This window comes from Rhinolophus ferrumequinum, chromosome 11, assembly GCF_004115265.2.
Source record: "Rhinolophus ferrumequinum isolate MPI-CBG mRhiFer1 chromosome 11, mRhiFer1_v1.p, whole genome shotgun sequence".
NCBI lineage: Eukaryota > Metazoa > Chordata > Mammalia > Chiroptera > Rhinolophidae > Rhinolophus > Rhinolophus ferrumequinum.
Window position 1 is genome coordinate 12,218,315 of NC_046294.1, and position 25,225 is coordinate 12,243,539.

A 25,225-nucleotide genomic window follows, 5' to 3' on the forward strand; every position below is an offset into this window, starting at 1 on the left:
TATTATATTATATTATTATATTATATTATTATATTAAAGACCGGGACTTATATTGTAGTAAAATAAGACTGGGCCTTATATTAACTTTTGCTCCAAAATATGCATTAAAGCTGATTGTCCAACTAGGTCTTATTTTCGGGGAAACACGGTGGAGTTATCCTTTAAGCCTCAGTTAAAGGTTATCATTCTTTGATGCCTATCCTGATTCCTGAATGTAATTGGTTATTTGTTCAAATCTTTGTTACTGAACCAATCTCCTTTACTCTTAATTTTCTCTTCATATGTCTCCTTTACCATGAGACACCCACCAGCTCTTTCAAGACAAGCACCACTCCCAGTTATCTTTAATTCCCTGGCAAAGTGACTGCATATACACATAGTGTTCAGTGCTGTTTGTGTACAAAGGTTATCTTACTATAATGGTAGATCATACATCTTGGAAACATCAAAGTTGTTAACTTTTGAGGGTACTTGGTTCAATGTTCAGGAACAGTATAGATATTAGAAATATAGTTGGTGATATTGACATTGCATGGAATTGTCATTTGCATTTCAGTGGTTCAAGCCTACAGACTTCTTTCAGTATGCTCTGGTTAAAGATAGGTTTAAAAATTGAATTATTTGCCAATGCTGTATTTGATAGGCTTCACATAAATATAATGAATTCTGATGCCTCTTTAAAATTGGTCTTAAGATCTTGGCACATAGGGCCACATTACCACAAAATTCAACCGGCCTGCTGACTCTGTAGCCTGGGAACCATTCTCTGTTCATTTCAGTTGACTCTTACCCAGACCGCTCCACTCATTCTTATTTTCTAAGTGCCATAGGCATTTTAATTTTGATTCCTTATCCTATTTAGTCTATCACTTATGAAATAACACATGACAACATTAAGAATACATAATGAAAAGAATATTCTCCAGATGCCTAGCACAAAGATTTCTCATTGTATTCTTCCATTATAATCAATATTATGTGAACTGATGATATGATCTGAATGTATAATCCTTTCATTATAATTAGTGACATCTGACCTTTGTGCTAAGAATAATTCTCTCTTAATTAGTGTTTGTTTTATAACTTCTGAACATTATAGTCTGTAATAAAGAAGACTGAGGTATTTACATAGCCCTCTAGAAAGTTTAGTCAAATTTGTTTCCCACCAGCAACACAATTTGCCAAATTTTGTTATATGCTATAAACCTCTTAAATGCTTTCTTGGTTAAATTTAAAAAAAAAAAGGATAAGCCAGTAAAACTATGATCTAAGTTTTGGCCACTTCTCTTTTCCCCTCTCCATGTCGCTCTTATTTTCATTCATACAAACTCTTCTGAAAATTCTTTCATTGGTAATTCATATAGGGTTTTATTTCCAAATTTGTGGTCCTTATCTTTGGTCTGTTTGCATAGGAATACCACGATCTCCTATATTTCATTGTTACCGCAGTAAAACAGGTCCCAGAGCATTTTCTTCAAACCTCTATAATTTTGGGCTCTAATATAGCAGGTAAAGAGTGCAGTTCTCAAAGGTTGAACTTCTAAATATGCACACATGTTAGTGACTGCAAAAATGTTTTCAAATACACCGTCACCATTTTGTTCACATCATTCCTGGGCTCAATTATAAAGCCCCTGATTTTACAGTGAATTGCAAGTGGCAGTGGGGGCTCAATCCATTTTCAGACAGACTTTGGGTCATAATTCCCCCATTCCAAAGCAAGTTGGTGTCACCGGAGTCGTTCTCTTTGGGAATCATCTGCACATCATACACCTAGCTAGTAGGGGCCATGATCTTCTTAAAAGTCCCAGCTCCTATAGTCTCGGTCTCTGTTTAATAATAGCTATGTGTGAAATGAGAGTGGAAGGAGAGAGAAGGAGAATGAGAGCATGAGAGAGAAGAAACATATGATGGACTTCTCATTCACATCTTTATTTTAATTCATCTAAAAGAACTATGCTGGCACCTAAGAAAATGGTCAGAGGAAATTCCACCTTGGTGACTGAATTTATTCTGTTGGGATTAACAGATCGTCCAGAGCTTCAGCCCATTTTTTTTGTGCTGTTCCTGGTGATCTACCTGATCACTGTCGGAGGGAACCTCGGGATGTTGGTATTGATCAGGATGGAGTCACGCCTCCACACCCCCATGTACTTCTTTCTTGCCAGTTTGTCCTGCTTGGATTTGTGCTATTCCACTAACGTGACTCCCAAGATGTTGGTGAACTTCTTATCAGAAAGGAAAACCATTTCCTATGCTGCGTGTTTAGTCCAGTGTTATTTTTTCATTGCCATGGTGATTACTGAATATTACATGCTTGCTGTAATGGCTTATGATAGGTATGTGGCCATCTGTAACCCTTTGCTTTACAGCAGCAAGATGTCCAAAGGGCTCTGTATTCGTCTGATTGCTGGTCCCTATGCCTATGGGTTCCTTAGTGGCCTGATGGAAACGATGTGGACCTACCGCTTGACCTTCTGTGGCTCCAATATCATTAATCACTTCTACTGTGCCGACCCGCCACTCATCCGACTCTCCTGCTCTGACACGTTCATTAAGGAGACATCCATGTTTGTGGTAGCAGGATTTAACCTCTCCAACTCCCTCCTCATAATTCTCATCTCCTACCTCTTCATTCTCATTGCCGTCCTGAGGATGCGTTCTGCTGAAGGTAGACGCAAAGCTTTTTCCACCTGTGGGTCCCATCTGGTGACAGTGACTGTGTTTTATGGGACCCTGTTCTGCATGTATGTTAGACCTCCCACGGACAGTTCAGTGGAGCAGTCCAAAATCCTTGCTGTTTTCTACACTTTTGTAAGCCCTATGTTGAACCCCATCATTTATAGTTTGAGGAACAAGGATGTGAAAATGGCTTTTCGGAAATTGATCAGAAGAAATGCATGTTTGGAGCAAACTCACAGTATACCTTTCTTTATAAATTAAGTAAAAGATATGCATATGAGAACTGGATATGACTTTAACTGCCTTAACAATAAAATCAATATTAAATCGATGATGAAAAGCTATAATTTAACGGCAAAACATAAAGGACATAGGTATATAAGATTTATAGTTCTACATGTAACAATGAATGCATTGTGAGTGTAAAGGGATGGAATTATATATGTAGGTATGGGGCATACTTCCTCTTCCTTTATACACTTCTGCATTTATAACTTTATATATTACTTTTACATTATGAAAATTATACTTATAGTAAAACATTCGCTCTTTAGAAGAATATAAAGTAAAAGAGTAAAATATTTCCTTTACTTTCCCCCACGCTCATCTTCTATTCTTCTCACTCCTCAAAGTTACCACTATGAACAGTGTCTTATGTTTTCTGAAAATGTCTGTATCTCTCCAAACCAACACAAAATTGCGCATACATGTGTCGAATGTCATGAGCTAATTTTTAGTACTTCATAATCCTGTAGCATTTATGATGCATGTGCTTTGGTCCCATGGTAGAGAGGAATGTTAGCTCAGTGGTGATGAGACTTGCTGTCACCTCCAAGAGAAAGAACTTATGATAACATCCCCCTGTCATTCATGTATTCCTCCCTACTTGTGAGAGTCACTTTCACAAAAACACTCTTCCTCCTGCTATACAAGAAACAAGAACCTCCAAACAATTATTTGTTTTAGATATTAACTCCCAAAGCAGGCAAAGAATGACTCTTACAAAGATATAATCTTACCTTACTTGTGACTTTTGTAGAGTTTATTAGTGACATTCTAGCCTCCTGGGGTCTGCGGTTTTCATGCCTTTCCTTATCTTTGCATATTAATCTCTTTTTCAGGATGAGACAGATTTGTTCTATTTGTACCATAGTTCAAATTCACCCACAATTGTCCTTTGTCACAGTTATTATATATCTAACTATAGAATTAAATATGTTGACTTGTTTGTAAATATTTTAATACTAAAGAAGGCAAATGATAAGAAGGTATTTTAAAGATGTTAACATTTCAGGTGATTTTGCAGCTATATACCATTAGAAAATTGATGAATGTTTACTGATTCTCTACAGTAAGCCAAGTACTACTCCAAATACAAAGGCACCTTTAAGGAGCTCTAGAATTATATAGTTTTGTAGAGTTTATGAAACTGTAAAGAGAAAAATCAATACAATTTTTTAAGTGTTATAATATAAGAAAACGGAAGAGTTGCTCAAAAGAGGAAAGAAGCAATTTAAGTTGAATAAATTGAAGTTAGTCTTATAGTTGTATAAGACAGGAACTTGTTCATCCTTTATACACCTGCTCCAACACACTGATAGCTTCTAGTACAATGTTATGTCAGACCAGGCAGGGTCTGAACAAAATAAGTGTCAGAACCAATTGTAATCGTATCTGTGAATGTTACTTTCAGTGAAAAAGGAAAAGCCATGTAATTAGTCACTTCCCCAATTGACACATTTGACTCAGTTGTATTTCAAAGCTTCTTTTCTACCTTAGAGACTATTTTTGCTCAAATTTCCTGCAGGGTAATATTTTAGTATTCATTAATTCTATATTATCCCATACAATTATTTCAACCTTTTTTATGACTAGTTGTTATTTAAATGACTTTCTGTTGAAAGTCAGATTGTGTACAAATTCTGTTAAAACACATATAAACAAATAAATATTTTTGTAACTTTTAACATTCCATTGATTGTTGACTTCTACTTAAATATATACCTAGATTTGTTACTATTTAAGACACACACGTATTCAATTATGTAAAACCAACCCAATTTAGTATTCCACATTTTTTGATCTCAGGGTCCATGTTTTGATCTTTACAGCCTACTTTGGCACCCAGTAAAGATTTAGTAATGATGGCAGCATAAAATAATAAATGAATCTCAGTTTTGAAAATGAAAAAGTTGTCTCTGTTTTTAGATATACACAGAAAAAGTGCCTTTGACTGGACCAACCAATGACTGAGGAAATATATTAGTTTTAAGCCAACAGAAATGTTCAGAAATACAAGTACCCCATAATGTCATTGAAATTTATGACAAATAGTAACAATATGAAGCCCACAGTGATGCCGACATACACACAAGTTTAAGATGAGAGGAATTACATAAAGTGCTTTTATGAATTGACGGGCTGGCTGGCATTACACCATCAGCCTGTGAAGACAGTTTATTTTTTAGTTCATAATGCACTGTGCTGGACATAGAGTAAATATGCGCTGATTAAATCCTTTTTGTATCAGTGAATTATTTTAGTAGACCCTGAATTTTTATGTAAAAGTTAAGAAATTCCTTCATTAGTGATAAAGCCTCTGATGAGGGCTTTTAGGAACAGGCTCCTAAATCCTTGTGTTTCTCCTTTGAAAGTTAATCCTTCTTGCTTTTATATTTATTTTTTAAAAAATGAGCAATATGATGATAAAAGAATCTATGAGAAGATAGAGAATGTTTACTCTATTTCCATAAAGAACAATAATGATAATATTTCATGTTTTTCTTTCCACTTATCTAAAAGTTCATGACTCTAATTGGTGGGCTTTTTTTTTTTTTTTTTTTTTTTTAAGGAAAATGAATGCATGTGTATGTCAGGAAGCAATGCTTTGCTAACATGTATAGATTTAATTTGGTATAGATGACAAACCATTAACACTTCTTAGCTTGAGTAGTGACCCAAGGGAAATATGACTTCAGTCATCATTCAGCATGTGCCTGAGAGAGAAGAATTCTGTGAAGAGCAATGATTTTGTTTTAACTAAAAGTAGACATTGACTATACGACGTCACCATTATCAATCCAGCAAATGAGAGTCTCTATCTCAGGCCATTTTTATTCCCATCCAACATTTCTAGCTCTTTGCTTCCATCTAGGAATTAACTTTAGGAGAAACATATGAATTAATCATTAATTTATCTATTGTTATTTTTTTTTTTTGCCTTTCTTATGGATTTATGCAGCACCTCATTTCATTACAGATTTATTGTTGTGCTGCTCAATTTCCTGTTATCAAAGCCCAAAAGTACATGGTGATAAATCTCTCTTTATTCCCCAAATTGTCAAACAGAAGCTGAGTTCCACTAAGACCTCAGAAAAAATAATAAGTTGTGTTTTCTGACTCCCAGACAAGACACTTCAATGTGTACATGATTTTCTTTATATTATTGATATTAAGAGATTTAAAGTGTAGAATATTTGAATTGGAAGTGACCTAGGATAGACATATGCATACATTTTAAAAATGAAGAAACTGAAAGATGGTAATTTATCTAAAATGAATGGACTAGCCTGTATAAACGGAACTACTCAGTGAAACTAAACCCATTGTACTTACTTCTCTCTCTAGCTACATGAATTGTAATGGATTTATTAGAAATTGCTCCCATTGTGACGAGTCAGCCGTCACAAATCGATCAGTACCTGACAAAGGGAGTGGGAATGAAAAAGAGACACTCACACAAATGATGATGCGGCCGGTCTTCAGTGATCCTGAAGCACCGTCTTTATTCACTACCACCGTTTATATACCCTTTGAGTATGTGCAGTTTAACAATCACAAGTGTGCATTACCTCACAGAAAGTAAATTTTTAACTTCTACCCAGAAACTTACAAAATCACTAAAGAACTCCCCAAAAGCAATTATCCCATGACAGAATCTATCCATTATCCTGATAGCCATCAGTGATCTGTGTCCGAGAAACTGGCCGTTCCCACCGCATACCTCAGCAATTTGCAAGCACCCTCCAGGTGCAGGCAAGACAATGCGTCAGGAGCAGAAACAAGTTAATCATAAACTGAGCCAGTTTTCAAGGCTCCAAAGCATCAAGAAATCATGGCTCCCCACATCCCATGAACCTGGAAGGCATGGGGATTTTTGACTCGTTATAACATATGTTTAATCCATTTATGAATGATATAACGTTTAATCCATCTCATGAAGTGAGATGAACTAACTGTAAGGGAAGCCATGAATGTTAGTGGCTAAAGACAGAGATTTATCATCTATCTGTTTTCTCATCTCAATCCAGTCACTGTAGTTCTTTGAATTCAGGAAAATCGATTATCATCTGTAAGGCACAATCCCTTCAACTGTAAAATGGTTTAATATTAACCTAAGATATTTTTTTATGAGTTTCTAATAAGATTATGCATGAAAAACATTCAGTATGTCTGGTTTACTGAAAGTTAGTTACTTTATTAATCGATAATATTAAAAACCTTTAACCACATAAAATTCAACAACTATGCAAAGTTGGCCTAGGAAAGTAAAGAAAATCATGTGCCTGCTTTAGATTTCTCCAGTTGCTTACATTTGCCCTTGGACTTTTCTAAACACAAAACAAAACAATATAAAACAAGAAAAAAAAATGGCTAAACATACCTTCTTATTTTTCAAATAAATGTATGATCACTGCAATGATACCATGTGGTGGAATATACTCGGGCTGCATTGGTAGTCAAGTAAAATGAATGAGTTACTTTCTTCAGAATGCAGCTCTTTTGACTGAGTAATGAAGGTAGTAGAAAGAATGGTGCCCAGCACTGCCTGGCAAGGTCACTCCCAAGAGAGATGAAGATAATGCAGAAGAGATGCTGAAGCCATTCCTAACTTCATCATGAAAAGTCCCTGAGCTATCTTCAAAGAACTTTTAATTGGCAGAATTGATTGCTTAATCTCAATTTTAAAAAAAAGCCATAGCAAAAAGGAATCAACCTTATAAACACAAGCAACACTTTCCCTCACTTATTCGTTTTGAAGTCTCATTGGTTTTCCTACTTCTTTATACGTAGGGCTGTCTATTGTGTGTGTTAGGAGCTAGCCATAGTGTTATTATTTATACTAGGAATCCAATTTCCCATTTGATAAAAATAAATTCATGTTAGAAATTATTAAATGACTCCATAGAAAAGATTAGGGTTGATTATATGAGAAGTACCAATGCTCCTACTTGAGAATTTTTATTTCTTTTTAATATTAACTAAAGGGGAGGGAGAAATGAAAAATTTCCTGTGATGGCCTTCTATGCCTTACATATGGTGAGATATTTACATATATTATAACTTTCAAAATCCTCAAAGAAAACCACTTCAACAACATTTTCAAGGTGAGAACACTGAGGCTCATAGAAGTTAAATTGTCTATAATTGTAGAGCAAATATGTACTGCAGTTGTAATTTTTCAAATCAAATCTGTCTAGTTCCAAAACCCATAGTTGATTTTGTGAGATGCATGCCAGTATTCAGGATGCCAGAAATGTTTGAGCACAAAATAATTTTAAAAATTTTAGAGGGACATTGACGTCATCAAAATGGTGGCGGGAGGTGAGCCTCTGTAAGCTCCCCTGGAACTTACAACTAATCGAAGAAGAGTAATTCCACAAAGGACTCCCTGCACAGCAGACAGTCAAGACGAAGAGGCCCACTACTGAATTCACCTAAAGGTGGGCTAATCGCGTGGGAGGGGGAGGAGGGAAGGGAGAAGTGCGGAGATGGAGCCGAGTGGTGCAGGACTCAGACATAGATCAGTGCGCGGAACTCACTGCATACTGGAACTACCACAGCTGCAGGAGAGGGAAGAACTTGGACTACTAGGGCTCCGCTTATGGCCCACAGGGCTGAGGGGGCAGCATATAACACGGCTGAACGCGAAGCTCACGGCAGAGACCTCGGAGAAAAGACCGAGGGAAGAAGGCTGATAATAGTGGTTTAAGCCCTCACAGCCAAGCAGAGAACGGAAGCCTTAGGCACTGAGACTAGCCACCCTCTCTCTACCCTCCCAGATCTCGCCCCGCCCCCACCTGCCCGGTGCTAGAAGCGGAACAGTAGCAGTGTCAGATCAAAAGAACAGAATATTTGCTGTTCTGAGAACTGTGGACCGCAGACACAGATTCACAGACCAACTAGTTCTGGCAAAGGTGAGGGAGCTGTGGAAGCAGGACCGGCTGTGGTGGTGGTCGCCCTGCCATTGCTCTGGGCCACTTCTCACAACTCACCCCGCCCCGGGCCCCACCTATCTGGGCGGATCCCTGCAGGAGTAAACAGAACTGCTGAAACATATGGGCTCTGAATCTGGTGCAGGAAGAGCTTTGGAACTTCAAAAGCTCTCCGCATACCCACACGGACACTGTGCCTTGTGACCCAGGCGAACTATTAACAGAGGAGAAGCCTGTCTCCCAGGGAAACACCCCATTGTGAGAGAAGCTGGAATAGTGCAGAGAAAACATAGCACTACCATGTGAGAGAGAAAAAAAAGGCTGCAGTCAGAGAGAAAATAAAACATTCTACCAACAAGTACTGGAAAACAAAAGAAAGACCTCTTCCTATCAACCTGTTGGAGAGGCCACTCCTGTAGATGTCTAGGAAGAGAAATAATAAATCAGTAATTGCCATGAATAACCAAGGCAACAGGACAGCTCAGAAAGAAAGTGAAAAGTCTCCAGAAAAGGAACTTAAAGATATGGAAATATGTGACTTAAATGACAGAGAATTCAAGACTACAGTTCTGAAAAAACTCAACGAGATGCCACAAAACACAGAAAGGCAGTTTAATGAACTCAGAAACACAATCAAAAAACAACATGAGCACTTTACGAAAGAGATTGAAATTTTGAAAAAGAACCAAATAGAATTTCTGGAGATTAAGAACTCAGCAGAAGAAATTAAGAATGAAATAACCAGCTTAGGTAGTAGAGTTGACCAGATGGAGGAAAGAATCAGTGACATCGAAGATAGAAACCTGGAAATTACACAGATGGAAGAAGAAAGAGACTTGAGAATTAAAAGACATGAAAGAACTCTACAAGAACTTTCTGACTCCATCAGAAAGAGCAATATAAGAATAATGGGCATACCAGAAGGAGAAGAAAGAGAGAAGGGAACAGAGAATATAGTCAAACAAATTGTTGATGAGAACTTCCCAAACTTGTGGACAGAACTGGATCCTCAAATCCAAGAAGCAAATAGAACACATAATTACCTAAATCCCAAAAGGCCTCCTCCAAGGTACATTGTATCGAAGCTGTCTAAAATCAACGATAAAGAAAGAATCCTCAAGGCAATGAGGGAAAAGAAGATGGTAACCTACAAAGGAAAGCCCATTAGATTATCATCAGATTTTTCAGCAGAAACTCTACAAGCCAGGAGGGAGTGGAACCAAATATTTAAACTATTGAAAGAGAGAAATTATGAGCCAAGAATAATATATCCAGCAAAGATATCCTTTAGATATGAAGGAGGAACAAAGACCTTTCCAGACATACAGAAGCTGACGGAATTTTCTAATACACGACCTGCACTACAAGAAATACTAAAGGAGGCTATTGGAGCACCATCAACAGGGACAATTTGTGGCAACCAAAACATAAAAAGGGGGAGAGTAAAGGCCTGAACCAGAATATGGGAATGGAGAAAATAAGCATGCTGAAGAAAACGGAGTACTCTAAATATCAAACTTTCTTTTACATAAACTTAAGGGTAAGCACTCAAAAAAAATCCAGAACTGAAATATATACTGTAATAAAAGAAGAAACAGAGGGAAACATCATAGAATACCACCACACAGAAATAATAGACAACAACAAAAAGGCAAAGAAACAATGGAGACACAGCCTTACGAGAAAACTAAAGATAGAATGACAGGAAATTCTCACATATCAGTAATCACCCTAAATGTAAATGGACTGAACTCACCAATAAAAAGGCACAGAGTAGCAGATTGGATCAAAAAACTAAACCCAACCGTATGCTGTCTCCAAGAGACACATCTCAGCTACAAGGACAAGCATAGACTCAAAGTGAAAGGGTGGAATTGACACTCCCAGCAAATGGTATCTAGAGAAAATCAGGTGTATCCATACTGATCAGATGAAACAGACTTCAGGGTGAAAAAGATAACAAGAGACAAAGATGGACATTTCATAATGGTAAAGGGAACTATGCAACAAGAAGACATAACAGTCATCAATATTTATGCCCCCTATCAGGGAACACCGAAATATACCAAGCAACTACTAACAGAACTAAAGGGAGAAATTGACCAAAACACAATTATACGAGGGGACTTAAATACATCATTGACAGCTATGGATAGATCATCCAAACAGAAAATAAATAACAAAATAGCAGCCCTAAATGACACATTAGATGAAATGGACATAGTTGACATATATAGAGCACTTCATCCTAAAACATCAGACTATATATTCTTTTCTAGTGTACATGGAACATTCTCAAGGATAGACCATATATTGAGACATAAAATCAGCCTCAGCAAATTTAAGAAGATTGAAATCATACCAAGCATATTCTCTGATCACAAGGCTTTAAAATTGGATATCAACTGCAAAAAGAAAGCAGGAAAAAACACAAATACATGGAGATTAAATAACATACTTTTAAAGAACGACTTGGTCAAAGAAGAAATTAGAGGAGAGATCAAAAGATACATAGAAACAAATGAAAATGAAAATACATCTTACCAAAATTTTGGGGATGCAGCGAAAGCAGTTTTAAGAGGGAAATTTATATCATTACAGGCCTATCTCAAGAAACAAGAAAAATCCCAAATAAATAACCTCATGTTACACCTTAAAGAACTAGAAAAAGAAGAACAAGTGAAACCCAAGGTCAGCAGAAGAAAGGAAATAACAAAAACCAGTGTAGAACTAAATGATATAGAGAACAAAAAGACAATAGAAAAAATTAATGTGACAAAGAGCTGGGTCTTTGAAAAGATTAACAAAATTGACCAACCCTTGGCTAGACTCACTAAGATAAAAAGAAAGAAGACACTAATTAAGAAAATCAGAAATGAAAAAGGGGAAGTTATCATGGACACCACAGTAATACAAAGGATCATCCAAGAATACTATGAAGGACTCTATGCCACCAAATCCAATAACCTAGAAGAAATGGACAAGTTCTTGGAAACATGTAGCCTTCCTAGGCTGAACCATGAAGAACTGGAAAATCTAAACAGACCGATCACCAGTATCGAAATTGAATCAGTCATCCAAAACCTTCCCAAAAACAAAACTCCGGGACCAGATGGCTTCACTAGTGAATTCTACCAAATCTTCAAAGAGGATCTAATACCAATCCTGCTTAAACTCTTCCAAAAAATTGAAGAAGAGACAGTACTCCCTAACTCATTTTATGAGGCCAGCATTACCCTGATACCAAAACCTGGTAAGGACAACACAAAAAAATAAAACTACAGACCAATACCTCTGATGAATACAGATACAAAAATCCTAAACAAAATTCTAGCAAATCGAATACAACAATGCATTAAAAGGATTATTCATCACAACCAAGTGGGGTTCATCCCCGGGGCACAAGGATGGTTCAACATCCGCAAATCCATCAATGTGATACATCACATAAACAAAATAAAGGACAAAAATCATATGATTATATCAATTGATGTAGAAAAAGCACTTGACAAGATACAACATCCATTTATGATTAAAACACTTAATAAAATAGGTATAGAAGGAAAATACCTTAACATAATAAAGGCCATCTATGATAAGCCCTCAGCTAATCTCATAATTAATGGTGAAAAACTGAAGCCCTTTGCTCTGCATTCAGGAACACAACAGGGCTGTCCCCTATCACCTCTGCTTTTCAACATAGTGTTGGAAGTCCTTGCCAGAGCAATCAGGCAAGAGAAAGAAATAAAAGACATCCACATTGGGAATGAAGAAGTTAAATTGTCACTCTTTGCAGATGACATGATGCTATATATAGAAAACCTTAAAGACTCCTCCAAAAAGCTATTAGAAACAATCAAGGAGTACAGTAAAGTTGCTGGCTACAAAATCAACGTACAAAAGTCCATTGCATTCCTATATACTAACAATGAAATCTGAGAAAAAGAAATATAAAAAACAATTCCTTTTGCAATTGCAGCCAAAAGAATAAAATACCTAGGAATAAACTTAACGAAGAATGTGAAGGACCTATATGCTGAAAACTATAAGACATTTTTGAAAGCAATTGAAGAAGACACAAAGAAATGGAAAGACATTCCATACTCATGGATTGGAAGAATCAACATAGTTAAGATGGCCATATTACCCAAAGCAATATACAGATTTAATGCAATCCCCATCAAAATCCCAATGGCATTTTTTAAAGAAATAGAACAAAAAATCATCCGATTTGTTTGGAACCACAAAAGACCCCGAATAGCCAAAGGAATCTTAAGAAAAAAGAACAAGACTGGAGGTATCACACTTCCTGACTTTAGCTTGTACTACAGGGCTACAATAATCAAAACAGCATGGTATTGGCAGAAAAACAGACACATAGAAAAATGGAACAGAATTGAGAACCCAGAAATAAAACCACATAAATATGGACAGATAATTTTTGACAAAAAAGCTAAAAACATACAATGGAGGAAAGACAGCCTCTTCAATAAATGGTGCTGGGAGAATTGGATAGCCACGTGCAAAAGAATGAAACTGGACTGCTATCTGTCACCATGTAAGAAAATTAACTCAAAATGGATCAAAGACTTAAGCATAAGACCTTACACAGTAAACTGCATAGAAGAAAACATAGATACTAAACTTATGGAACTTGGGTTCAAAGAGCATTTTATGAATTTGACTCCTAAGGCAATGGAAGTAAAAGCTAAAATAAACGAATGGGACTATATGAAACTTAAAAGCATCTGCACAGCAAAAGAAACCATCAACAAAATAAAGAGGCAACCAACTGAATGGGAGAAGATTTTTGCAAACATTGCCTCCGATAAGGGGCTAATATCCAAAATATACAAAGGACTCATGAAACTCAACAACAAAAAACCAAACAACCCAATTGAAAAATGGACAGAGGACCTGAAGAGACATTTCTTCAAAGAGGAAATACAAATGGCAAATCGACATATTAAAAAATGCTCAACATCACTAATCATCAGAGAAATGCAGATGAAAACCACAATGAGATATCACCCCAACCCAGTCAGAATGGCTATTATCAAGAAGACAAATAGTAACAAGTGTTGGAGAGGTTGTGGAGAAAAAGGAACCGTCATACACTGTTGGTGGGAATGCAGACTGGTGCAGCCGTTATGGAAGGCAGTGTGGAGGTTCCTCAAAAAATTACGAATAGAATTACCATATGACCCAGCAATCCCTCTCCTGGGTATCTACCCAAAAATCTGAACACATTTATACATAAAGACACGTGTGCTCCAATGTTCATTGCAGCTTTGTTTACAGTGGCCAAGACATGGAAACAACCAAAATGTCCTTCGATAGATGAATGGATAAAGTTGTGGTATATATACACAATGGAATACTATTCGGCAGTAAGGAAACATGATATAGGGATATTTGTGACAACATGGGTGGATCTTGAGAGTATGATGCTAAGTGAAATAAGTCAGACAGAAAAAGCAGAGAACCATATGCTTTCACTGATATGTGGTATATAAACCAAAAACAACAAAAGATCAAGACAAACAAATGAGAAACAAAAACTCATAGACACAGACAATAGTTTAGTGGTTACCAGAGGGTAATAGGGGTGGGAGGTGGTAGATGAGGGTAAGGGGGATCAAATATATGGTGATGGAAGGAGAACTGACTCTGTTTGGTGAACACACAATGGGATTTATAGATGATGTATTACAGAATTTTACACTGGAAATCTATGTAACTTTACTAACAATTGTCACCCCAATAAGTGTTTTAGAAATCAAGATTATATAGCAGTTATGTTTCCTTTATGTAGGCTGATGGTGCATGGTATCTAATTTCCCCAACTTCTCTGTGTGTGTGTGTGTGTGTGTGTGTGTGTGTGTGTGTGTGTGTGTATGTGTATATTCAAGGAGCTTTTCTTAAAAAAAAATCACAAATGAATCATTTTTATTAGTATTAAGTAAAACTATTTTATAAATCATGAAGTTTTGGTTTAGTTGAATTAGATGTCAACATGGGCAGTAAGACTCATTCATATACAAGGAAGAGACTTACTCCCATTCTTGCCTTCCACCATTTCCTTCACTAGCCTAGTGCATGGGATTCTGATATGGTCTCAGCCAAAATAAAATATTCCTTAATCCTTTGGGGTTGACGGAGAATGGTCAAAACTGCTAATATTTAATCAATGAAGAATGGGGATGTACTATAATTTTCGTATCTAGCTTCTCTATTGGTTGATGTTATCTCTTAAAATGTCTTAGCAATAGAAGCGAAGATACAATTATCATCTGGGTCAGAGGAGAGGACTTGTGGTCTTCAGGGACCATTGCCATGACAGGATATTCCATACGTGTAAAACTACACTTCTCACTTAGGAGCTTGAAACCTAATACCATTTACCTTTCTCTTATATTTCTTGATCACATTTGTCATAAGTGAAAAAGAAGCAGTTAAAAATGTTTTCATTACTTAGATAAGGTTTACTAATAATCAAATCAATAAATAAAGTTGTAAGAAATGTTTCTTAGGAGTGCTTGGGTATGTGTTTCTCTTACAGCACCAGCTAAAATACCTATAACTAACCTTTAATGTCATGATACGTATATCTACCTGGACATTTTTCTGCAAAGACGTAAATATAAAATGAGATTGATGTAATATGAGAACAAACGTTCTTCCTTGTCGATTTTTGAGTTTTTATTTTCCTCAAGGGAAACAAAGAATGAATATGAACTCTTTTCCACATACACACACACACACACACACACACACACACACACACACACACATAATGGACAACACTTTAAAGCTATTCACTCATAAACAAACCTAAAATTGCTATTTTAGATTAAATTATAATATTGTGTCTATAGTTACAAACTTAAACACTTTAAAGAATTTAAGGTCGAATTTACTTATAGTTACCCTTGGGGTGAGTTAAATGTAAAATTCTTTCAGTAGTAAACCATTTATTTACCATTTATTAGAGGACTCTTGATATGCCAAATTACGCCATATTTCAAGATATGATTTTAAATCATTTTAATACTTTTAATCTTTAGCCGGTGGATTTATTTGGATGAACTTTGTTACCTGTTTTGTTTTTTCTTTCATAGGTGAAATGATTTCCTAACTTACTTTTTTGGAGAATTAGTTTAGTGTTATATGAAGAATGCTGCTGCCAAGGTCAATGGTTAAATCACGTTCCTGGTCTGAGTTTCTAAATTTCAAATTAATTTGTGTGTGACGTTGGGAAAGTCATATTTTGTTATTCATTTAGTTAATTTTTAAGTTGTAGTCTTTGATCTCCAAGGCTTCTTAATTTCCATGCTCAGAATTTCCATGACTGGACAGAACTTAAGGCAATATTTTTCCATTTGCTGAACATTCAGGATATTTCTGTAAAATACTTTTAAAAATAGATTTCATGCTTACGTTTGTTTCTGTATTGATCAACTTCGTTATATTTAAGCATTTCCATCACTAAGTGTATTTATCTCTCCTTGTCACTCTTTCTTCCTCTCTTCCTCTCTAACATGTGTGCGCGCTTTCCTCTTTTCAAGTCTACGTTTTCTTGAGAGAGTGTTTTTATTACCTCATAATAACCTGGTGTCAAAAAGTTCATCTGATTAATTTTCTCTATAGTAAGTGAGGAGAAATGCAGGAGTTCTGGGTACTTGGGCACCGAAGAATGCAGAAAAAACTGCCTGCATAATTCTGCCTATGATTTTCCAGACTAAATGGAGAGAGTATATAATTTAGAGCTTATGAACAACTTAGGTTGGCATCCTAGGTATCTAACTTGCTGGCTATCTAAACTTGGTAGAAAAACTTAACCTCATAGTTATTTTACATATGCATGTTTTTATTCTTCAACGTAGCGATAATATTAGTCACAGTCCTATGGAGGTGGTGAGATCATACTTGTCAACTACTTAGAGGTGAAGCTGCACAAATAATTTCTTTTTTCTTTTGAGTGTGTCATGTGAGAGTCACTGTGCTAGGAATTATGCCTCTGTCATCTGAGATCATCACACTGTAAGATAGTAGGTCCCCATTCTTAAATGAGTATTGAGGTTGAGAATTGTTACTTACCAAATGCAACGTTGTTGAAGTGCTGAGCCAAGTTTGATTCCTGATCTGACTTCAAAGCTGATGCTCTACTGGCACTCATAAAAGCCTAAACTCAGTGAGAAAAATTCTTCTACTACAATTGACTACTTTACCAATGACTTTTACTTGTACTCATTTTCCCTAAATATTCCCAAGTGCTCTATACTTTTGAAGCATCTGACATCTTCTTTTTTTTTAAAAAGTGAGATGCATAGGGCATGAATTGCTGCAAACATGTATCCTGACAGATGGTGCTTATTAGAACTGTAGCACAACAGTAAAGAAAGTGTTGAAATTTTATATGATGCTAACCAAGAAAAATTTTTGACAGGCAAAATTGCCAACTGTGAATGAAAGGGGACAGAACTCATGTGAAGGTGAGATAGATTATACATGATATCAATAGTTTTGATTTCTTAATTTTATTAAAATAATTATTCTTCCAATGAACACTCTATAACTTCTCCTACCCCTGAGATGTTTCTAGAATTATAATCATTATTCCTTTCATAATTACTTTTCATAATTACTCCTTGGGGAGATGCTCTCAGTGTTTCAAATTCTTTTATAAGTAGTGAGAAATTATCATCAGTTATTCTCCTCTGCTAAAGGTAGGTCTGTAAATTTTATACTCTGCAGTACATATTAACACAGTCAAATCTTTCATTTTTCATCCCTGCTTTGAAGAAAAGACTGAGACCTTATTTTTAGACTTATTTGTCATTCCAGAGTTTTATTGTGTGAAATTATGTTACTGGGAAATATTCTTATTTCTATCCAGAGCTTATTCAAAATATCATAAGAATGAACTTGTTATGGTAGGGATTTACAATTTTTTTATACTTCATTTTTCACCCTTTCATTCTTCTCTACAAATTCCATTGATTTGTATATTGTTGTTTTAAAATATATGTGAATAGAGTTGAGGATATTGTGTCAGTGGGAATGATTGGACCAGTACTTATACCTTTACTGTTTTACTTTATAGGAAATTCCTGAAACATTAATAAAAAATGATTTTTTTATTTATATATCAGTTGTTTCGATAGATGATGCCCAGCGGTGTGATAAATGGGCTCTGACTCAGAAGTCACTTGGTCATCCAGTCCTAGGTTTGTAGGATAACTTAACTTTGGAGGGCTAGGGAGAAGCAGTGGTCTGCTGTCACTATAGCTCAACCTGCGCTAGAGTCTCTCAGAGCCCTTCTAGTTCATCATGGGTGACATTGTAAAAGGATAATTTTGTTCTGTCTTGGAGGATATTCAAACTGAATTTTAAATGTAAATAAATAGAATAATAGTTTATCAAAGAGGTAGCAATATAAGGTTGTTAAGGGTAAAACACTGGAGTTAAATTAATTGGTTTGCTTCCCAATCAGGTCAATTGGTAGATGTCTGATTCATGGAGATCTTTTTAGTTTTTCAGTGCGTGAGTTTCCTCATTTATAAAGTGATGATGCTAATAGCACCTGTTTCATAACCTTTGCATGCAAAAGATTTTGTAGGCATCCAGTAGACATTCTTAATAATATTATAAATGTGAGATGGTTATCACTAGAACAATCTTTCGTAGAGAGTTTTGATATTACTGAAATATTGGAATATATTGTATGAAGCTGAGCTAGAGATCAAGACACTTTCCTAAATAATCATATGTGTGAGTATTCCTGAATATCAGTTGTATGCAACATCTAAGCTAGGAATTTAAAAGAGTTCCAAGATGAATGAGACAAACTCTACTACTACAGAGCTGATGATTATGTGCAGAGGAAGAGAAATACACACAACATACAAGGACTGAAACAAAATTGTAGAAGTAGTATCAGTTTATGTTTCTTAGATACTTTGATTTTTTTAAAAAAATGTTCTATACTTACAAAATACAGTAGTACCATTAAACGAAGTCAAATTCTGTTAATTAGAGAATTATGGGTTCATCAACTGGGGTCAGGAGTTTTTACATAGGGAAATCCCTGACCTTAGCTCTATTTCCCAACCAGAGTCTGCAGTTCTCATCTGGCTATTTCCACACTTACAAGGAGCCAAAGCTTTGATTGTTTCCATGCCTTGGCCACCGTGAATAATGCTGCAAAGAACATAGAGATACGTATATCTTTATGGATAAATGTTTTCAGATTTTTTGATTAATGATAATAATAATAGTGGAGCTAAAACAGATGAGCTACCATCATGGAAATCTATCGTTAATGGAAAACTTAGATCAAAACTGAAACTTCAGGGCCTATTATGTTCTATGCCCAATTCATTTTATATATGGTATATTTAGTTCCTGTATTAAGCCTTTTAAGGGTAAGAAAATAGTTCTTAGAGTTAATTAATTTTTCTAATATGCCCTGCAACTAATTGGATGGGTCATGATATACTTATAGAGTTCATACATTTTTTAATATATAAGGGAATGTCTCTAGCAATACTCTTTTTCAACATGCCGAACTGATATTTCCTCTTGTAAACTTCTGGATTTGCATCCCCTTCTTTCAGATTTCTACATAGCTGGCTACTTCTCACTGATTCAGAAGTCACTTCCTCAGAGAGAGCTTTTTGGTCACTCTGTTTGCACTCTACCTTCCCTTACTTCTTATCTTACTAGCATGCTGCTATTTTGTCACAGTAATTTCACTCCCTAAATAATCTCATTTGTGTATTTATTTATTACTCACTCCATTTCAACAAGAATAATGTATACTGCAAGCTAGAATCTTGTATATTTTCTTCACCCTCCTATTTCCAGAATTTAGAATACTTCTAGATATAACAAATGCATCTGACATATAATTGGATTTGGTGTTTGTAAAATAATTAATGTAAGCAATTATAAACAACAGCCCATTTATAAGTCAGTAATATACCCTTCAAACACTACTATTATGGAGAGCTTAAATTCCCAAGATTGTGCTAATCCTATAGATACCTCCTTAAGAACTCATGGCAAATTTTTATTTCTTGGAAGAAATAAACTAGAGACGTAAATAAACAAGCAGTAAAACCAAAAAATATTTTTGGGGGACCTTTTCTTTCCAGTGACATTAAATTTGAATATGAATAAAAAAGCATAGAATTGATTGGTTCTGAAAACCAGTGGAATATGAAATAAGACATACTAGTTATTCAACATTTAGGTGTACTATGTTGCCTAAACTTTACCTCGTGATATTTATCTATTGACATGATTTTGATAGCGGGTGCTAGGTGATTAAACCGCTTGTAGTTTACTTTCTGAGATAACTGTAAAACTGACAGTCTATGCTACATCTCTCTAACCTCACCCCTGCAAGTGGTGGCAATCAAACAAGCATGATATTAGCTAAACAAAATGAAATACGACTCAAAATTTCATATGTTGAAAGCATATGTTATATACTGGCATAATGTAGGATGAGTATATCAACGACTAGATTGTAACATCAATGTATTGAGACACAGGTGAAGATTCTGAATACAATTTAATTTTCAAAAATCCATGTATGTATGAATATTATAGAATACTCTTTTTGGTAAATCAACCCATGTTGGATTGGAGTTAGCCATTTTATAACAACACTCAATCTGACTTTAGTCATATTTCTGTCCTGTGATTTTAACATTAGTGTCATAATCTAACAAAACATAAATATCTAATTTTAATATATGTTAGCAATGAATGCAATTGCCACTTTTACATTAATAAACAGATAAATATTGATGGTAACTGCTTATAAGATCTATTAAACAATTATGCCTATATATTCTATCTTGAACATTGTACAAAATCTGCATTGATTTTTATTATTTAAATAAGAATAAGGGTAAATGTGACTCAAAGGTTTCAAGAATAAAGCAAATCCATTCATGTTTTTATTTCTCCATAGGCCATACAGACTGCATCTCTTTGTAAAGAAGATGTCAAATTTCACAGATGTCAAAGAATTTATTCTTCTGGGGTTGACCAGTAGTCAGGAGCTTCAAGTTCTCTTTTTTGTGGTGTTCCTAATAGTTTATATGATCACTCTGTTAGGGAACATTGGTATCATCATTTTGATCAGTATCAGTCCCCAGCTTCAGAGCCCTATGTACTTTTTCTTGAGTCATTTATCTTTTGTGGATGTGTGGTTCTCTTCCAATGTCACCCCCAAAATGCTAGAAAACTTATTATCAGAGACAAAAACCATTTCCTATGTGGGGTGTTTGGTGCAGTGTTACTTTTTCATTGCCCTTGTCCATGTGGAGGTCTATATCTTGGCAGTGATGGCCTTTGATCGCTACATGGCCATCTGTAACCCTTTGCTTTATGACAGTAAAATGTCCAGGATTGTCTGTGTTCGGCTCATCTCTGTGCCTTATGCCTACGGATTCTCTGTTAGTCTAATATGCACTCTATGGACGTATGGCTTGTACTTCTGTGGAAACATTGAAATCAACCATTTCTATTGTGCGGACCCTCCTCTCATCAAGATTGCCTGTGGAGGGGTCCACATCAAAGAATACACTATGATTGTTATTGCTGGAATTAACTTCACATATTCCCTCTCAGTTGTTCTCATCTCCTATACTCTCATTGTAGTAGCCGTGCTACGCATGCGCTCTGCTGATGGGAGGAAGAAGGCATTCTCCACATGCGGATCCCACTTGACAGCTGTTACCATGTTTTATGGGACTCTTATATTCATGTATCTCAGGAGGCCCACTGAAGAGTCTGTGGAGCAGGGGAAAATGGTGGCTGTGTTTTACACCACAGTGATCCCCATGCTGAATCCCATGATCTACAGTCTGAGAAACAAGGACGTGAAAGAGGCAGTCAACAAAGCAATCATTAAGGCAAACCTGAAACTACAATAGATATTTTTGTGGTGTGTTGCTACCTATTATAAATGTCCAGGCATAAAAGTCCTAACTCAAAAAGGATTTTCTAAAGGCAACTCTTACATGTAATAAAAGATCCAATCTAAAACAGTGATGCTTTACCCCATGAATGGGCTCTAAGGACTAAGTTGGCTTTATCCTACATATGCAACCATATTATTAAAACTGAAATATTAGTGCCATTTACAGTGCATATAATACTGTGCTAAGTACAGTCATTGGAAGGATTCATCAATAAGTTTGGATAAATACACGTTCATTTGGAGGTATCCTTCTTAAAGTAAACATTATTTCCTAGGATATTTTCTATATACACATGATCCTTCACCTAGGTTTCACATGAAATATATCATTTCATGAGCAAAAGGGTAAGAATTCATCTCTTTTCCATGACTACAGGATGTTGATGAACCCTATTTACCAAAAAAAGTGTTCTGTAATATTCATACATATACATGGATTTTTGACAATGAAATTGTATTCAGAATCTTCATCTAGTGTCTCAATACAATACTAAGGTCTGTCCTCAATATGTATTGTTTGATAGTTAACAATGTTTGTGTTAAACAATGTTTCGTTATCCTAATTCTACCCCTTGGTTTGGATTCTGGTATAAATATCCTGATGTTAACAGGGTGAAATATTTATGACTAAAGACCTCCCTGCCCTCATCACCATAATAAAAAAAAGTGAACCAGTATGAATTTTCTGATATGAAAAAGCTGATCTTTGGCCATAGTACTTTGTCCGTTTAAACTTTTGGTTGACATGATTTGAAACTACTGCTTGATTCCAGTTCTTCCTACTAACATTAAATGTTTTGGTTCTATATTTAGCAGCTTGCATCAAACTTTCAGGGCCTAGAATGGATCAACCACATAAGAAGCATGGTTCAACTAAATGCTATTGCACAGAGTATGCATTCAGATTTGATCGATACAGTTCAAAATGCTATCCCATTGGGCTTGGTTAAAAGTCCTTAAAATCTGACTGTTTTGCTTATCCAGATTGGTACTTCTGCAGTCAACTTGGTCAGCATTCCATTCTTGGTACAGGCACAATACACATTTGTTTACCTTTGCTAAACCTCTTTGCTAAACCTCTTGCTAAATTACCAGCATAAAAGCAAATGAAAAGTAGCAGTGATTCCTTATGAATGAGTTTATTCTTGTGTAAGTGCTAATCCAATTAAAAGGGGTGTACGATTGAGAACGTGCAGGATTACTTTGAGAAGCAGCATATAGCTGGTAAGATGGACTAATTCAAAGACAGAGAGTACTGTTACTCAGGCTAATATACTAATTAACCATGGGCCACTTTCCCTTAAAATGGATCTGAGGAAAGGCAGATGGTGGGGAAGCGAAGTTCTCTTTCATAACTTTAGATTCTGAGCAGGGGGAAGGCATACCATTGGTTGGTATTGGGAACTATGTTGACAAAGTTTTTTTTTTTTAATTAAAGTTTATTGGGCTGACAATTGTTAGTAAAGTTACATAGATTCAGGTGTACAATTCTGTAATACATCATCTATATATATCATATTGTATGTTCACCACCCAGAGTCAGTTCTCTTTCTGTCATCATATATTTGATCCCTTTTACCCTCAAAGATTTTTTTTTAAATGTTGTTAGACCACTCAAATTTGCTTCTAAAGAGTTAGTGTCAAGTACAAAAAGTAGGACTGCTCAAGGAACAACTGCTTTCACAGAGATTGACATTATAAACTGACAGTCTATGACCATATTTTCTGTGATCCATAGAGAGAGACATGCCTATTGTTTCATTTTTCCTTTTAGAAATAAAACACTGGCCATCCAGCTATTAACCACAGTTCCCATCTTATTAGCCAGGTCTGTAACCTTATTTTGAAGTTTTGGCAATGAGCTGTCGGTAGAAAGTAATGTATAAAACCTAAGGGTCATCTCCTCAAGGTCAAATACACTAGACCTGGACTTTTCCTCCTACTTCCTACTCAGAAATGTTGCCACTAAAATGGTTGCCCTAGACGTGAAAGCCACATACTGAGGGTCTAATTGCCTTACCCTAATCTCTAACTCATACTGTTGTCTGAAAAATAAATAAAATCCTATCTTATTAAGTCACTGTATTTGGGGGTTTCACTAGTTGTAGCACTTAGCCAGTATCTTAATTCTCTCTCAAAGCATTTTTATAGTACTTTCTGGAGACATAATCCTTGGCCTCTCACCTCTGCGTCTTGCTATTTCCTAGGGCAAATTTTGCTTTGAGGATGATTAAATCTCCTCCGATGTTTTGCCTATTCACCTGGTATTGAGTGAAGTATATCCGGTCCTTTGTCTTAACCAGGAGGTAAAAACTCAACTCTCTGATTTTTGGTATTAGCTTATATCACTTTTGCCTTCTCATGGGCTCCAATTGTCACATTAGTTGGTTATGAACCCCTTTTGTCCTAACTTCTAGGCCACTACTCTCCACTAGTATTTTCAGATAATTACAAGCTTCTTTCTTGGCCTCGGGAATTCACGGCCGTTTTCTCTGCCCCGTATTTGTAGTTATAGGCTAAGTGAGCTTCCATCAGACATTTTCGCAGATGCAAATCTTTAGCTGTTGCTACTTATTATGGATTGAGTTGTCTCCCACACCCAAAGATATATTGAAGTCCTAAGCCCAAGAACCACAGAATGGCATTATTTGTAAATAGAGTCATTGCAGATGTAAGTAGTTAAGATGAGGTCATATTGGAGTAGGGTGGGCCCTTAATGCAATATGACTGGTGTCCTGATAAGAAGAAGGAAATTTGGGTACAGACATAAAGACAGGATGACCATGTGAAGACAGAGGCAGAGATTGGAGTTATGCTGTCACAAGCCAAGGGATGCCTGGGGCCACTAGAAGCTGGGAGAGGCAAGGGAGGACCTCCCCTAGAGCTTCATAGGGAGCACAGCCTTGCCAATACTTTGATGTCAGACTTTTTGATCTCAGACTTTTTGACTCCAGAACTATGAGAGAAGAAATTTTTGTTGTTTTAAGCCACCAGTTTGTGGTACTTTGTTGAGACACCCTGATAAAATGAATAATATATTACTGTTTTGAGAGTTTCTAAGTTGGAATTCTGGTTTTTCTGTGAGGCTCTGTTAGTCTCCCAGGCTAAACTTTGGAAGGTAAGCTATCATTCTTTCTGTTCTGGGAGCTCATCAAACGTCTCTGAACTTACTTTTGGTAGCTGTGTGGTTTTGCAGCAACCTCACCTGAATCCAGTATACTACCCAGAGGAAGGGATACCAAATTCCTTAGATTCACTGATCTTTAAATCCTACTCACATTGCCAATCTTGAGTCCTTACTGCTTGTGGTCAGAAACATGGCTCTTCT

At 36.0% G+C, this 25,225-nt stretch overlaps 1 protein-coding gene across 1 annotated transcript; it reads left to right on the top strand.

The window, feature by feature from the left end:
* The first annotated feature begins 1,974 nt into the window (after positions 1 to 1,974).
* Positions 1,975 to 21,850, top strand: LOC117030606 (olfactory receptor 5M9). The gene is made up of 2 exons (XM_033120750.1): positions 1,975 to 2,574; positions 20,915 to 21,850. The coding sequence occupies exons 1-2, from the start codon at positions 1,975 to 1,977 to the stop codon at positions 21,848 to 21,850; spliced, it is 1,536 nt and encodes a 511-aa protein (XP_032976641.1).
* The last annotated feature ends 3,375 nt before the right edge of the window (positions 21,851 to 25,225 follow it).